Raw genomic sequence first — 17,266 nt, forward strand, 5'->3', positions numbered from 1 at the left:
TGCAATTCAACAGAAAAAAAATGTGTGGGGATGTAATCTATTTCCTTTCTTCTTTTTCTTTTTTTAAATTAAAAGGATGAGTACAAACAATTCAAAGTTATGCCAGAGATATTAAGTTTTACTAGCTAGTTAAGATACATCTATATAAAAGATCTAATTTGATATGTGTTTAGTGTGTAAGATGTGAAATTCCCACCAAAGAAAGAGAAGATAACTTGGGTCTCTCTCATTCATCTTAATAATATTGGATTGTTGGCTATCCTCCTTTAAGAAATGATTCAGGTAATCCTAGAGGGTTTATTGCATCTCTTTGTTGATGATTAATGATATCATTATCTTCTTTCATTTTTTTTGCTTAACACTCCCTCCGTTCCTTATTATAAGAGACGAATAACCGAATTACGTTGTTCAAAAAAACAGTTAAAATTAATTAAGAACAATTAATGTGTAAAAAGTATAATTTTTTTCCTAAAAATGCCCTCATTAATAAGGAGAGAGAGCATGAGAGAGGAGAATGGTAAATTATTAAAAGAAAGAGAAGTGGGAAGGAGAGAGAGTGTGAGTTAGAGACAATAAATATGGGTAAAATAAGAAATCAATACAAAAAAGTAGAAACAACTTTTAAGTGTCTCTTATATATAGGAATATGTCATAAGCATCAAATGTCTCTTATAATAAGGAACGGAGGGAGTAATTTATTGTAAGGAAGATGAAATTTGCCATTTCCTGTTTACATGTGACGGATCGGTCTTGTGTCATTAACAGCCGCCGCCCTTTGTGATTACTTCCACCCTCTCAATGATGGGCCTCTCCCTAATCCTCGCCTTCAATTCCATGTCCACATTTAAGAGAAGTATTTTTGCTACGTGAGAATTGAGAAAAATTCTGTCTTATAAAACACAAAATAATTATTTTTGAATATCTCAAACACCTCTTAGCCTTAAAAATAAAGAGAAAGGCGCGGTAGCTAATGTTTATAATCTTTTTCATAGGGGGTGTTTGGGTGATAACCCACATCATGGTTTGGGAAAAAATCACCCAAACACCCTTAAAAAAACCAAAACTATGGTTTTGAGAAAAGCAAAATTTTTTTGCTTTTGAAAAAAAAAGGGAAAGTGTGAGAGCCTATAAGATATGTATCTTGTTGTTTTTTTATAAACATATTTTTTTATAAATATATTTAATCTTATATCTTATAAATATATATACATATTAATTATTTATTAATTATATTATCTTATGTATTATTAATCATGTTAATAAAAAATATATTATTAACAATTTTATTCTTTCAAATTAAAATATATCATAAAATATATTTTTTCTGTAATTATCATATTAACTTATACTTTTTTTAGTAATTTGTACATGTAAAAAGTGTTTCTGGTAACAACTATCCAAACACTTTCACTTCTTAGAATCATTTTTTTACAAAATCTATTTTTCAAAAAATCTATTCTCTCCAAAATTTATTCTCCAGAAGCTATTCTCTAAACTATGGTTTAGTTATATCCAAACACCCCCATAGTGTTTTAAAATAAAGTGATTCTGGATAACTATTACTGTGATCATTAATTTGGGTAAAACTAAAGAGTGACACCTTCTTCTTCTTCTTCTTTTAAAACAAATTTAACAACATTATTATGTATCACTCCTTAAGAACTGTTAAATTAGTTAATTCTACTTTATATTTAAGACGAGAGAAAATCCATGGAAATAATACTATTAATATAATTTGCATCACAATAATTTACCGCTGCGCCTCTCTTTTGTACTGGTACCCTTTTGATCAATTTACAGGCAAAAATGAATGCGTCTCCAAATACTTGCGTGACTGCTCAACTCGGAGATCTAAAATAAATGCCTCTCGTTGACGCCAACAAATTCACTCTCTTTCAACTACCCGCGTCTTCCTTTCACTTCTCTTCTCTGTGTCCTTCTTCCCCTCTATAACTCCACTCCTCACAGTCTAGCGCCAAATTATCTAACCTTCTCTTTCCCTCCACCTGCAAAATGTCCCTTCCTTCATAGACTCCCTACGCCTGCTTCCTCCTCCCACTCTTTCCATTTCTCAAGAGCTTCAACTCCGGAAGAATCCACATGGGTTGCTGTGTGAGTACGCACAGAGATCTATCCTCAGCTTCATCACCACCAAAACACCAGAATTCTGTCGTCCTCAAGAACCAGGCGCCACCGAGATCTAATTCTTCTTCCTCTGCCAAAGTTTCAGAAAACAGAGCACCCCCTGAAGAGGAAACTGTCAAGGAAGTTCTCCCCGAAACCCACAAATGGAGGCCCCAAATTGCCAACTTGGAGCCTCAAAAGTCGCCTCAGAAACCTGAATTCCACAAGTTTCCAGAAGTGAGCAGCAAGATCAACAAGGTGCCCTCGCCCATCAAAAAGGAAGAAGAGATCTCTGAGGTTTCGGAGGCTTGCAGCTTGAGCGAGAGCATGATGTCGACCACTACAACAGCTGACAGGAAAGAAGACGACGACGAAATCCGCCAAAGGGTCAGCTCGTCGCCGGCAAAAATGCGGAAAAATCGATCCTTTTCCGGCGATAGAAGGGATAAGACGGTGGGCAAATCACCGACCAGGAGGCCGGAGCAATCCCCGGGTCGGAGGAATATCGGGTCGGCGAGGCAAACTCCAAGCAGAGACCAACTAGTTCGGAGTCAAACAATGGGCAACAGAGGAATGAGGGGCGAGCCTCGCTGGCGGGACGCAGGCGAGAACTCCTCTCGGAGATCGAGGTCACCTGCCATGCGTACAGACAACGGAGCCACTAGATCCATCGTGGGTCGGAGCCCATCGAAGAGAAGACCAAATCAGTCCCCTGCACGAGCCAGAACCCCCACACCAGAGAATGGCGGCCGGAGAAAGGAACATTCCGGAACAGAAGGCAAATGGCCGTCTGCGTCGGCGAACGAATCACTGGAAAACCCTCTTGTGTCACTGGAATGCTTCATATTTCTCTGAAAAATCACCCCATTGCGAGTTTGCGATAATGCAGGTTGTGGCTCGCCATTGCCAGCCGGAGAGTTGGTGAGCAGAGTCTGAACGACATGTCGTATACCGAATAATAATTTCTGTACTGAAATATTTTGCAGTTAATGCACTAGGAGGGTGTAAATATTTCTAAGTCAAAGGTCATGTGGTAGGACATAGAAGAGGGGGTAAGGCTAGGGCAAGGCCTCAAGCCCAAAACAACGAAACGAGTATCTCAACGATTTGTCCTGATATGAACTTTTGGATATTGGAATACGTAACTGATTGTAGTTAAGCCAAAAAGAATTGACCTGTTATTATTATTTTACCATATCATTGCTCTGTTTTCTCTCCTGCAACAAGATTCCTTCTAATGCAGCGCTTGCCAGGTTAGGGAAGATTTCGTTTCTGCCATATAGGATTCTCTGTGTACCAAGAAACTCGTCTTTCAGGGACCAATGAAATGCTATTGAATCGTTGCAATTATTAGTTCAGTAGGAAGAAGAATAAGATAATGGAGTAACTGTAGTGAAGTTCTTTATGCAGAGGAAAATTCGTGCTCTGATGATGAGAGAGTGGACAGGGTAAATTTGTGAGGTTAAAAGTCTCCTTCATGCGTTGTTGAATGATTTTAAAGGTAGAAACATTAAATTCAATTATTTACCCATTTGTGGCTTCACCCGTGTGTGATACACAAATATATCTTATGACAGACTATTTGAACTGTCAGTTAGGAGAGAATTTTCACCCCCTATTAACTCCACTTGTGATGTCGCTTCAAGTTATTGAACCAAATTTATTGTTATTTTCAGCAAATATGGAAGGAAAACTCAATATTACGGTAGCTTATGTCTGCATGTACTTGATTTGGTTGAGAGATGGAGGGAAAATTCACAACGTAGCCGTTACTTGAGTGGGGAAAGAGATCACAGATAGTGGTCCACTAATTTTATAATAATACCATTGATGGTCCTTTTCTCCTTGTAGGCTTCTATCCATGGTGTTAATACCATATCTGTTATTTTGGATTGTTTCACAGGTCGTAGAGAGAGAGAGAGAAAGAATGTCCCATGGCTCAAAGCTTAAGAGTTCAAAATTCAACCCAGGGAAGATAAAACCTCATATGAGATCTTTTTGTGGACACTACATATATACAGGTTGTTTTGGCGTTATTTAAAAGCTCTGCGATTCCTCAACATCTTCCACTACCACACTGAAATTCAAAACGTATCACGGGTTCCGGCTACAATTGAAATTTTGACTAATAAAATGTCAGTGGAAGAAGCACTTTGTCTTGCTTTTGCTAGTACTAGTAAAGGGCCTATACTTAAATGTACTTTTATTTGAACAGAAACGTTTGCTCCCATTGGACTGTTCTGAAAATAGCAATTTAGGAACAATATTAAACGATCCTTCTTTGTATCAGTTGAGAATTTCCACTCTTCTAAGCTCAGGATCAATAGTGCATGCTGATAAAAAAAAGTTGATAATTTGACAGGTGGGAGCCTACTACACTGAGGGACATAAACAATACAATACAAATGAGGTAGAGCGACCGTGTATGGATTCGGCTGATGAAAAAAAAATCAGAAATTATCTCACAAGCCATAATCACTCCTGCTGTTTAGATTTTTTTTGTTTTTTGGGGCTAGCCTCTTGCTTCTTAGATTTAAGTCCGATTCATGTCTAGATTTGCATCGGCGGCCCATCCATACCGGTCACCATTAAAGTCTAGCGTTATCACCTTGGCTGAGCCCATGTTTGCTTCCTTATAGGCCACTGCTGATCCTCAAGTCAAAATCCCACACGCCCAGAGTCAAAATCTGGAGAAAGTTGGGCATTGAGGCTCGTAGATCATCTACATTCAGCATTTGGTAATGGAACTGTAGGATTCTTGATCGAGACTGACAAGAGAAATTAACAAAGGGCGGTATATGGTCAAATGAAAGATGGTGGCGTGTGAATGAATATGCAAGCAAAGAAAAGACTAGACCGATGGTCTTTTGTGATCAACTTCAATCCAGAAACGAGTTCACACCTCCCAGAGTAGAAGTTAGAAGGCCACAAATTGATTCGTTTTTACAAGGCTTACAATTTTGACAGGCAAGAATTACATTATGGATAAACCACTTAAATCTCATTTTTCAATTCCATGATCATGAACAAGAATGAGACATAATTTGATCTTCCAACTTGATAGCCTCATTGTCAAACCCAGTTTTCCCTACTCCAAGAATGAGACATGATTTGATCTTTCAACTTGATAGCCTCATTGTCAAACCCAGTTTTCCCTACTCCAAGTGCTATTTACATGCTATGAAGAGGCACTGCTCCGAGTGAAAATATAATTAAAACCTCAAGAACAGTCCCGATTCTTGTTTCTTTGTCTTCAGAGACGCTTCATCAATTCTTGTTTCTCCGGTTCATACTTGGTTAATACTAGAGATGGGGTTGGAAGGGGAACAAGATGACGGTTTATTATGATCGTGGGAAGGCCACAGGACTCGTTCAGGGCACCATGGCATTGGAGCCGGGTGGGCGATGAATCTAGGAATCTCATCTCCAGGCATCAGAACTGAAACCCCACTGGAATATACACTCATCTGCAACATAAAAGGAAACTAAATGAGTTGATGAAGCATACCTTGTAAGTAATGTCAGGAGATTATTGATTTTAAGACGAACCGAACAAATGAATTTGTCCCATCGTAACACAATTAACAACAAAACGAAAGGCCTGACACACGTAGGTTTACAAGATCCACAGAATATTCTCCCGGTTCACTTTGCTCAGATCAGAATAAGATTAAATTTGCCAATGAGAAATGTAGAGAGCTTCCAATTTGTGAAACTGTCATACCAGATATTGACTTGCCCCTGAAACATTTCGCCATTCACCAAGTGTTTAGCCAAGAGTGACCAAGGGAAGAAAAAAGTACTCCCTCCGGTCCTTTTTACAAATCTCCCCTTATTTACCCTTATTTACAGATCTCCCTCCGGTCCTTTCCAAGCATACCCTTATTTACAAGGGGCAAGTAAGAGAGAGAGAATATGAAAGAGAATGTAACATAGCAACTTGCCAACCTTTTAATTAATGCAATATGTAATTAGGGGCAAAAATGGGAGACAACCACAAGTGAAATCTTACAAAAAGGACCAGACAATTCAAATTTCAGGCTCTTAAAAAAAGGACCGGATGGAGTAGTATAGTTTAGTTTAGATCCTTCCCTTGGTGTACACTTAAAATCCCCTTCACTTGCTTTCTAATAAATACACTTTCCCTTTGATAACTAGTGACCTGAAACACCCTGATTTGAAGCTGTTCTGAAATCATTTCCCATGGATAGCGAAGTATTAAAATATTAATTTCTATGTCACTAGCCTTCAGGCATTCCCTCTCAGTAAAATGCGACTGTCTTTGATGTTACATTAATTCTGCTAACAGAAAATTTTGTCCACCATGGTTTCTCTGAGTAGCACCACAACCATAAACAATAAAGGAACCCCTTTCAGAATCCCAAGTAAAATAAGCTTTTCCCCAAATAATATATTCTGTATTCCATTAACACCATAAAAAGATACTTAATGTAATCTAAATGCCAAAATTAAACTATGAAATTCCTTCCTCATGGAATTAAAGAACTTTTTCATTCAAGACCAATACCAGAGAATCATGAATGCTATAGGCTATGGATCAATCCTCTTATTAAACACTGAGGTTGAATAAGTAAGTGGGCCTACTATGTCCCCATAAAAGACTGGCATGAGGTAGACACCACAATTGGTTGGAGAGCAGTGGCTCATCATAGGATACTGCATTAAAATTTTGAATATTAAAATGTCATTCACACTTTATCTATTAGCAACTAGCATGGTAGAGGTAGACAATTAATGTTTGTAAGATAAGAAGAAACTAAAACAAGACATGGCTTGAAAGGTTGACCATCTGTCTCCGACCACAGACACAGGCCATGCACGATATCATTAAAGACTGGAAGTGACGGGAGGGAGGGACAATGAGGACAATGGTGGGACTCGATGCAAAGATGTTCATATAAAAGACCTAAGACTGATGGCTAGAGATGAGAGGTAGAGACCAATCATTCATTAGAAAACTCCAAGGAAGGACCATCATCTGATGACTGAAGACAGCACAGTTTGCTCATAATGAAAGATTTTGGCAGAACGTGTAAATGAAGATGAGAATGAAGTTAAAAAAATTTGGTGGGGTGGGGTAGAACTCTATCTCAGATTCAATTTCCATAAAAAAATCACAAAAAGGAAAATTCTGAGGTTTTCAGACGCCATTCGGATTTAACATTGTTCACCTCCTTTTTTAATAATTAAGCGAGTATGGTATTTGGTCGGGAAGGTTGTACCTTTCGTAAACCAAATCAATCATCATCAATCAATAGGTCAATAAATAAAAATTATATACAGACACACGCGTACCGAAGTTTGGCCAATTGAAGAGGGGATCCACATGTACAGAGGAATGCCATTTTGTGTTTGAGCAGAATGAGAGCAAATGAAACAGGAAAAGAGAAAACCGAGAAGATGGAGATATAAATCGAAGAACAGAATTGAATGAGACATGAACCTCAGAGAAAATACTTTGGGAAGAGGAACAGAGCAAGTAACATAATTTTCTTTACAGATCCAATATCTAATAAATTGGGAGCAGACAACTGAAGCAATTCATGATAGCGGCATTTAAACACCTGAAGATTTCAAGAACAAGCAAGCATCCCATAAACATTTAAAAAAAATAAAAGCAAAAAGACCTTTTGTCAGAGATAGTTATCACTTCCTCAGAAACGAAAGTAACCACCCAAATTATCATTTCAAGCTAAACAAAGCATGCAGAATTTCCATAGGGAAGAAAGACCATCTCGCATTTCCCAGTTAAGTTCAGGAGAACCTAAACTGAAAAAGAAAGGACTAACTAAAAAGGAAAAAGCTTTAGCAAGCTAAAAACTCAAAATCTAAAACGATTCACTCACTTTAGGGGATGGGAAACCGAGCTTCCCCATCGGCTGTGACTCAATGTCCCCTCTGCTCCGGCTACCAGGAAGAGACGGCGACGCCGGCGAGGCGGGTCTAAGGAATCTCTCGAAGATAGCCATAATCAAGAACATAGAAATGAGAATGGCGGTGGCTACAAAGCCAAACGACACGGCATTGACAGAACTGTCGAAGCTGCTCCAATGTTCGTCTCTGGGAACTGTGAGAGGAGCCTCAATGGGCGGCCAGCCAACATAGCTATGGTCCTCGACCACCATTGTTGCGGCTAAAGTTAGCAGCTTTTGACCATAGTAGTAGCGTAGAGTGGAAAAATTAGCAGGGAAGGTGCGGAGAGAAGACAGTGTTTAGACTGGTGCAGTGGTACTAGGAGAGCAGGAGTGGAGTGTTGCAGGGGTTAAGGCTTTACGCCATTACCGAAGCTCTTTGGAGTACTTAAACTTGAAAATTAAGGGCCCTTTTTTTGGGGGGGAGAGAGAGATAGGAGCATGGGCGCTAGCGTGAGATCAGCCGAAGGGGGTAAAATGGATGAAGCTTTGGAATTTGGATGAATTCTTGGGCTTGGCCTTACCTCACTAGCGCAGAAAACTCTTTGACTGTTAACTTTTGACCTTTTACTTGCGTCATTTCTAAACTTTCCTTTATTTTGATTATCGGTGTTTTAAGAATATGAGTGTTAGAAAAAAGAACAGTATCATGAAAAACATCTTACCGAGCCTTTCTTATTGTTAGAATTTTTTTTTTTTTGAAGAAACTATATTTTAATTTTTTAATTTTATGTGCAATCTAAGAATCCAGTGCCTCTCTTAATTCTCCGACAAAACATAAAATAAATAATACGCCGGTCGTGGATTGGCTACGTTTTTATAAGAAAACCCCAAAAAAAAAAAAACACACACACACACACAATTTAGGTTTGGATGACGTTAAATTTAAGAAATAAGCCACAACGTTCTAGATATTGACGATGGTGTTTCATTATGTTACTTAAAATACTGTTTGATTAATTATCTATGCTAAACCTGTTAAACGAAAATCAACATATCAATATGTGCAAAATGAAATTGTTAGCAAAGTATATCATGTAAAAGTTATGAGTGATGTAACTTAAAATTTTAAAATTTATGTGATGCATTTAAAAAAAAAAACTTGTTTGATTATCGCATTTGGAGGTATTTTGTACTAATACAATTTAATTGAAACATACTAAAATTATAATGCGGGTCGCTTTAAAATTGGTTAAGGAAAGTTTTTTTTTTTTTAATTTTTGCAGTTGATGTGTAATATTGAGATAAGAGGGGCCTAATATTTTGCTTTTGGATTAATGGAAAATAACATTTTGCACGTCCAATCAATTTCTGAATCATTGAAATTTGCATGGAGGAGGGGAACAAGAGATGGCCCGGAAAAATGCTTCCACTTGGGGAAAAAAAGGAAATTTAAAAAAAAAAGATGCTTTTTTAATATATTAATCAATAATTTAAAAGTGAATGTCTAGTAAAAACTGGGCAAACTTTTAATCAGCACTTTGTGGCTGATTTGGCAATCACGGTCATCACTTAAATATCAGCTTAGACTTTTCATATAAGAGTTCATTTAATTTTTATTTTGATTCTAAATATAAGATTCTAATCTGTTTTATCTCTCATATTTATTTATTTTTTTAAGATAATATTTCTAATAATGGTAGTTCTAATTAATACACTTGATTAGCAAAAATATTTTAAAAAAGACAACATCTATTTACTGTAAATAACTAACTTAATTAATTTTCTTAATCTATTCAAATTAGTTAACTAATTATATATTAAGGATTGGAGGTATTATTACACTCGTGTTTCATTTTAGCTTCCCCTTAAATAAAAAGCCCCTCATGCCCTTATTTATTTTATCTGAATTTTATGGATTATATTTGAAGCCTTGGCATGTTTTAAAAAGTTCTACTACCTCCGCTCCTAATTATAAGAGCTAGTTAATTAATTTGAGAAGATTAAGAAAGTAAATTGAGTTAGTTATTTGTCCTAAATAGGTGTTATCTTTTCTAAAATATCCTTGCTAATCAAATGTATTGGTTAGAACTACTATTATTAGAAAGACTACTTTTGAAAAAAATATATAAATATGAGAGACAAAGTGAACTGAGGTCTTACATTTAGGACTAAAATAAAAGTCAAACAAGGTCTTATATTAAGGACTGGAGGTAATACCTTCAAACTTTAATGTAAAAGTTAGTTTGACTTTTAATTTGATTCTAAAATAAGACTCCTATCCACTTGGTTTCCTATGTTTATATATTTTTTAAGATAATTTTTATAGTAGTTGCACGTGTTAAAAGTATTATCACATGGTAGGTCTAGTTAATACACATGATTACTAAACTATTTTAAAAAAGACAACACTTATTTATTATAAATAACTAACTTAATTAATTTTTTCAATCTACTCAAATTAATCATCTAGCTCTTATATTAAGGAAAGTTCCTTAATATAAGAGCTAGATGATTAATTTGAGTAGATTGAAAAAATTAATTAAGTTAGTTATTTATAACAAATGTGTGCTGACATCTTTAAGTTTCTCTTATTCAATCATATATATTGAAATTATGCTTTGGTTAAAAATACTTTATAATCAATAAAAATATTTAAAAAAATAAAATAAATTGAGATCTTATATTTAAAATGCTTATATAATAGTAAGACTAAATAACATTTTCTCAGTTTAAAATATGCTAAGTGCTATTCAACCAAGCAAGTAATAACCACCGTCTTGAGGTGATTTTCGTTTTACATCCCAAAAGAAAAGAAAAGAAAAGAAGAATGAAAAGAACATAACTGTACAAGGGAAATATACTACTCTTCTGGTCCTAATTATAAGACCCGATTGACTTATTTGAGGAGATTAAGGAAGTAAGTTAAGTTGGTTATTTATAATAAATAAGTGTTGTCATTCCTAAAATATCCTTGCTAATTAAGTATATTGGCTAAAACTATCATTATTAGAAGGATTATCTTGGAAAAAAATGTATAAATATAAAAGACAAAATGGATTGGGTCTTATAATTAGGACCAAATAAAAAGTCAAATTAAGTCTTATAATAAGAACCGGAGGAGTACCTTGGATTTTGGGCGTGGTGAGGGCTCGTAAGGGGGTCCCATTCCAACTTGGGGTCCCGGGAGGAATGGGCCCCACTGGGCGCGCTAATAACGTTGATGGGCTCCACTTCCTCTCTCAGCTCTTGCTGCACCGCAGTTTAACCTACGTAAACGTAAGCCAAATGAACTAATGAGGTCTTTGGTGGCTTACAAAAATATTTTTTAAGAGTGTTTTTACGAGAATTGACATAAAATTTTATTCACATATTTATTTTATAAATCATAAAATTATTTTTAAAATTATAATTTAGTTTTTATTTAAACCCTTCTTAAATGTTATACTTTGAATTTTGATATTTTGATGCAAGAGACAACAAAACCGAGTTAATTGCGACAATGTTCCCACGTCATCACTCTATCTATCTTATCATAAATATTTTATAATGTGATCAACTACCACTATTTTCACAAGTCGTCAATCTATCTATCTTGTCATTATTTATATCTTCACAAAATTAGATGATTTTTTAAAAAAAGAAAAGAAAAAGAAAGCACGTGCTTGCTGTTTAGGCGTCTGTACCTGTAATCCCGTGTCATGTTGACACGTGTCGAATCCACACTCATTCGTCCTATCCGCCAACGTGGCACGAGGAACCGGTCGGCATTTCCTGAGGACAAAAGATACTAAAAACACCACAAAAACAAAAACAATAACAGCTTTAAAATTTCTTTAAAAAAGGGGGGAAAAAAAAACTCTGTTCACGCTGCATCCCCCTCCTCTCTCTCCTCGTGTCGGCCTTTTCAGATCCTAACCCAACAGTGTGGCCCTCGGGATTGTCTCTAATTTAACGGTCATGATCTTTCATGTAAAGAAATCTAACCCGTCCATCTCGTTCCACCGTGGTCAACCCGTCAAAGAAGTCATCAGGCTCAGATATTGCAAAAGGAGCATCTCGCACGTGCGAATCACCACTTTGCGTGACCCAGTGGCTGTGAAGCAACACCGTACAGTGTGGTCAGAGTAGTGTGGGGCCCATACGGTCAGGGTGGCTCGTGCTCTACCAACTGGGCCCCACGGATCACGTGAACCCACCAACCGGCTCTCTCTCTTTTTTCGGCTCGTCGCTTTACTTTCTCTTCTTTTTATGATGGCAATAAAACGCTTTTTGAATGGTTGACCACACTGGAATACCTCTCGGCTCCTTTCTGGGCTTTGATTCCTAATAGGGCCTCTTTATGGGCCTCATGAGTTTGTGTTCGAGCCTACACATGAGAGTGGGTGGGGCCCATGTTTGTCTTGGGCCCACCTGAAGGTAACTAGTCTTTTCTTCAACATATGGGCTTCTTGCCTAGATTTTGTAGAGAGGTTCTTTACAGTTTTGGATTTTTCCGCTTTGAGTAAGTTGTGGTGGGACATTGTTTGTTTAATTGACATTAAGCACTGATTAAAAGCTGAGTTTTAATGGTCATTAATAGTTAAGGGGAAATAGTACTAATCCTAGAAAGCAAAACTTTTATAGAGAACTTATTAAAGGACCAGTTATAAAGTTGAGAAACATGTGCTTTTGTATGTGACTTTATTAATGAAAAAATTAGGGTTTCTGGAGACAAGAATGTGCTTGAATATTGAGCCAAAAATATGCATGATTTGCGAACACTTTGTATCTGATTGGAGATAAACATCAATAAGTACAGAAAAAGAAGGGGGGAAAGTTCTCTTACTAAAGCAAAAAGATTATTGATCGATGTGTGTGTGTATCATATATTGAATACGACGGTCTCAACTTCCAAATATGAACATTGAGATTTGAGATTTTAATCCATTAATCAAAATGAGATGTTAAAAATTCCTGAGGTGTAACTTGTTAAGTAACAAGATTATACCATTAAAAGAAACATGTTTAGTTAATAAATAATATGGTTTCATCATAACAAGTTCATATTCCATTGCTAGCATTTAACTTCTTGAGATTAAAAATGAAGGGTGGAAAACATTAATTGAAGAAGTTAGCTGTTTGTTTCTAATTTGGCAGCTGACAAAGGTAGACAAGTGCATGTGGATTGTTGAATAATACACACACATTGTGAATTAACATGAGAAGTCACTTCAATGTAGTCCAAGCCTCAAACACAAACTACTCCCACATGTTTCTTTCTTTCTATCTTTCTTCTTCATAGATATATGCCCTTTTCAATTCTCCAACAAAGCTTACAGCACAGTTATATCTGCCTGGCAGCATGCATGCAGCTCGTCAGTCTCATTGGTGGGGAGGCATCCACGTGTCCGTCCCTAGCTGAGCTGTCAAGCCCGGGTTGGATAGCTGTCATAACATAGGCTTTCAGCTGCTTCAGTTCCTCTGTGATAGAGAGGGGGCAAAAATGGAGGCATAGTTAGGTGAAGTGTGTTTGGTTGGGAGGCCAAAGTTGAGAAAAGTAGGGTTTCCAATGTTGTGTGGGAAAGTGTTCCATTATTATTTGCTTACTCCATCAACTTCATTCCAAAGCTTCCTATCAGATCATCCATGTCCCTTCTTCCCCAACCTTTATCATTTATGGGATCTCCCCATATTCACAACTCTTAGCCACACAAACTTCAGTTCTTGTTTGTGTCATTGTGTGTGTATTGCAGACACATCACCTGAACTAATTGATGGCTTCACTATGAGTTAATCTATACTGGGTTGTTGTATACTCATGAATCCACAACATATACTCACTTTTTCTTGTCATGTCACTCTCGCATAATAGTATGATCCTGTTTCAGATATTATTAAATCAGGACTTTCATTTTAACACTTATTATGGTAACATAGATTTACTTTTTTAAACGATCAAGTTTTATGAAATTGAACACTTTAATGGCGATATTTCAGTCCCAAAAACAAAAACTTTAATGGCGATATTACACCAAGATCATAAAATCTCTCTCTCACGCACACACACACACACGTACACAGTATAGTTGCCGTGTAACTATGCTTTTCTTTCTGTTTGGGGATGAACTTTCTCATAATTTATTGAGTAAAAATGGTCCTGCACGATTCATTCATTTTGGCATCACTCAATATATCATCAATGTCTTAATGAATGATGATTAAGATATTTGAAAATATAAGTCTTTTACTCCGTGAATTATTGCTTCATTAAAACATAAAATTACTGTGCTGAAGGTCTTTGTTATAATTTTAATGTTTTTATGAAGTGTTTAGTTATATTTCAAAACTTATGTACTAAATTTTTTATTCATTCGTAGGATTAAAATGGCCGCAGACCTAAGCAAACTTTTTAGCCTAACATGGCATCATGAATGGATATAGATCATGATTATCGAAGCTCTCCAATTAAGAACATTGTCTTTAATTAGGGTTTGATCCTCCTATCCAGTTTAATTATGCACGCCATATAATTATATTGCAATAAAATATGAAAATATAGGCTCTCCTTTTTATTCCATTTACTGGACAGAGAGATTAAAAGAAACTTGTTTATATCTATGATCAAAAAGGAAAAACGAAGAAGCTATATATTGAAATTATGGTGCATTGCATTTGCAGGCCATTTTGAAAACACACTAACCAAGAAAGAAAAAGAGAGTACTGATCCAAGGGAAACACACTGCGAGAGGAAAGATTCTGAAAAAGATAAAGAGAAGCAAATCCTAATAAGATTTTAATGCATGATACTATAGGAACACATGTGGATCTTTCGATCACACTTTAATTTATTTAAATAATAAAAGACAAGATTGTTTCTCATTCAGAAAACACACACAAAGCTAGTTAGGCTCTAAGCATGTGTAGGTTTTGCTTACCCAAGAAGTATTAACATATTAATTAATCCCTTTTATTTTATTAATCACATGCTTTAATTAGTCTTTGTCCTATGCTGCAATCTTTTTGCAATCTCAAACAAATTTTGATCTGATTTTAGGAAAATGAGTATTTTACTCACATGCTTTAGTCTTTTCCCTATACTATTAATGTTATATCCGATCCTTACTATAAAAGTTACTTGAGAATTCAATTTGATCGTAAATATAAGATTTGATTCATTTTGTTTCCTATATTTATTTATTTTTTTCTTAAAATAATCCCCATAATTGCACATGTTAAAAGCTTTACTCAAATAGTAATTCTAACGTACATGATTAATAAGAAGGATAACACCAATTTATTATAAATAAATAATTTAACTAATTTTTTTAATATTTATTAATTAATTATCTAACTCTTATATATTAAATAATACCGGAGGTAGTACCATACATGCAAAGCAAGCTGCAAGCACGCAGGCCTTCCATTCACGTAGTACATAATTAGTAATGTGAAAGAAGTACTTAAATTTTCCTTATTGAAGATCATGTTTGATTCTGACAAATGACAAAAAAATCCGGTATATTGAAAAAATAATGTTAGTGAGAGATGCCCTATTTGGGATTAACGTGCTCAAATCTGAATTAATAATTGCCAGTAATAGTTGTCCTAATTAAAAGAGATACATTCACCAGAACCAACCTTAATTACAATGCTCAAATATGAAATACTCCTTCGGCTATTTTATCCTAAATGTAATGTCTTAATCTATGTTTTTTTTCCCCAACGATTTCTATTGATTGCACACACCAATAATTCAACTAATATGAGTAATTTTTAGATATTATGAAAACTAACATACATTTTTTTTAAATAGCCAAATCAATTAATTTTTTAAATATTTTTGTATAAATTAATTAATAATTATCTACCTTTTACATTTAAGACGGAAGAGAGTAGCCAGTAATAGTTTATACTGTGGTTGTGCCACAAAAAATTGGCCCATAGTACTATGGATGCTTTATTCATACTAACTCTGATTCTTAATATAAAGAAAGACTCTCACAAGAAAAAATTTAAAAATCATTAAATGTTAAATAAGAAAATTTTAAAATAATTGTTGTTATTTGCCAGACTAATGTTGTCAAAACCGAGTAGCGAGTAGGGAGTTTTTTTTTTGTTAAAGCATAAATATCCTCTTATAGAGACAATCCTATTCGAGACACTATTAGGTATTAAATGTAAGCACTTCTCACAATAAAAATTTAAACTTTAATTCATCATGTTGTAAGGACTAGTCACTTTCACTAGCCTAATTCCTGTTGGTTTGGGTTAAAGGTGTGCAATTAGAAGCCCATGGTCCAACCGCCATGTGGACCATCTGGACTGAGCGAAAGCAAGTGGTTGCATTCCAAAACCTATTTGTCAGGCCTTAAGAGGCAATTCAACCAGCAAGAAGGTTCCAAAAGATTTCAAATTACTTTACGTGGTGCAATATATATATATATATATATATATATATATATATGAGAGGACGACATTGATTATATTTGTACCACACCAAGTTTTTTAAATGCGTGTGAAATATAAGGTCCTTTTTATTTTTATTTTAAAAATGAAGGATTTAATGTTATGGTCCTGACTAGTAAATTTTCCAGTAAAGGAAGCAACCACACTTGGTAAGGATGAAATCATGAAAGTCATTTGGAGCAAGACATGTTATTAAAGGGAGCATTACCTTTTTTTTGGGGGGGGGGGGTCCAGGTTCCATGATTTGATTAAGAATAGAGTCTGCCATCACCCCCTCCAGTTTTTAATTTTTTTCTTCATATTATATAATTAATTACTATCTTGTATTTTCTCTTTTATTCAAATTTATACAAATTTTCTATCACACGTGTTTTTAATCTCAGCCTCCCTCCTTTCTTAAATTTCAGCTTCACCGTGAGTGAGTAGAGTTTTTTTTTTTTCAAATAAGGACTGGAGAGTATAGGTGGAATATAATTAAGGGAATTTTCATAGCACTAAGTTCCAAGTCTATTGGCAAAAAAGAAAAAGGAAAGAGTACTTTTTGGTTTTTGCCTACTAGAATAGAGCAGAAGAGTGCTGAGAGGATATTAACAAACTGGTCTTACAAATACTGATAGGAAGAATGAGAATGATACTGAAGAAATGTAAATACAGCATTTAGGGAAGTTGGTCCCAAGCTAGCTGGTGGGAAGAAGAAGGAGAAAAGAACAAAGAGAATGTGGGGAGATAAGTGAAAACAACAGGGCAGATCAATTGGGAATTCAAAAATGAATTGAAGCTAAGGGGTATAGGCATGCACCAACCAGAGAGACGAACTAAGA

At 35.5% G+C, this 17,266-nt stretch overlaps 2 protein-coding genes across 2 annotated transcripts; one reads left to right on the forward strand and one right to left on the reverse strand.

Annotated features, from left to right (window-relative positions):
- The first annotated feature begins 2,045 nt into the window (after positions 1-2,045).
- On the forward strand, positions 2,046-3,291 carry LOC114738649 (serine/arginine repetitive matrix protein 1-like). The gene has a single exon (XM_028926712.1). The coding sequence runs from the start codon at positions 2,101-2,103 to the stop codon at positions 2,977-2,979; it is 879 nt and encodes a 292-aa protein (XP_028782545.1). The 5' UTR covers positions 2,046-2,100; the 3' UTR covers positions 2,980-3,291.
- Positions 3,292-5,245: 1,954 nt separating this feature from the next.
- On the reverse strand, positions 5,246-8,424 carry LOC114738647 (uncharacterized). Its single transcript, XM_028926710.1, has 2 exons — positions 7,992-8,424; positions 5,246-5,591 (listed from the first exon to the last, which is right to left on the reverse strand). The coding sequence occupies exons 1-2, from the start codon at positions 8,268-8,270 to the stop codon at positions 5,412-5,414; spliced, it is 459 nt and encodes a 152-aa protein (XP_028782543.1). The 5' UTR covers positions 8,271-8,424; the 3' UTR covers positions 5,246-5,411.
- Between the last annotated feature and the right edge of the window lie 8,842 nt (positions 8,425-17,266).

This window comes from Neltuma alba, unplaced genomic scaffold (assembly GCF_004799145.2).
Source record: "Neltuma alba isolate B1F8T4 unplaced genomic scaffold, ASM479914v2 tig00013645_pilon, whole genome shotgun sequence".
In the NCBI taxonomy this organism is placed as follows: domain Eukaryota; kingdom Viridiplantae; phylum Streptophyta; class Magnoliopsida; order Fabales; family Fabaceae; genus Neltuma; species Neltuma alba.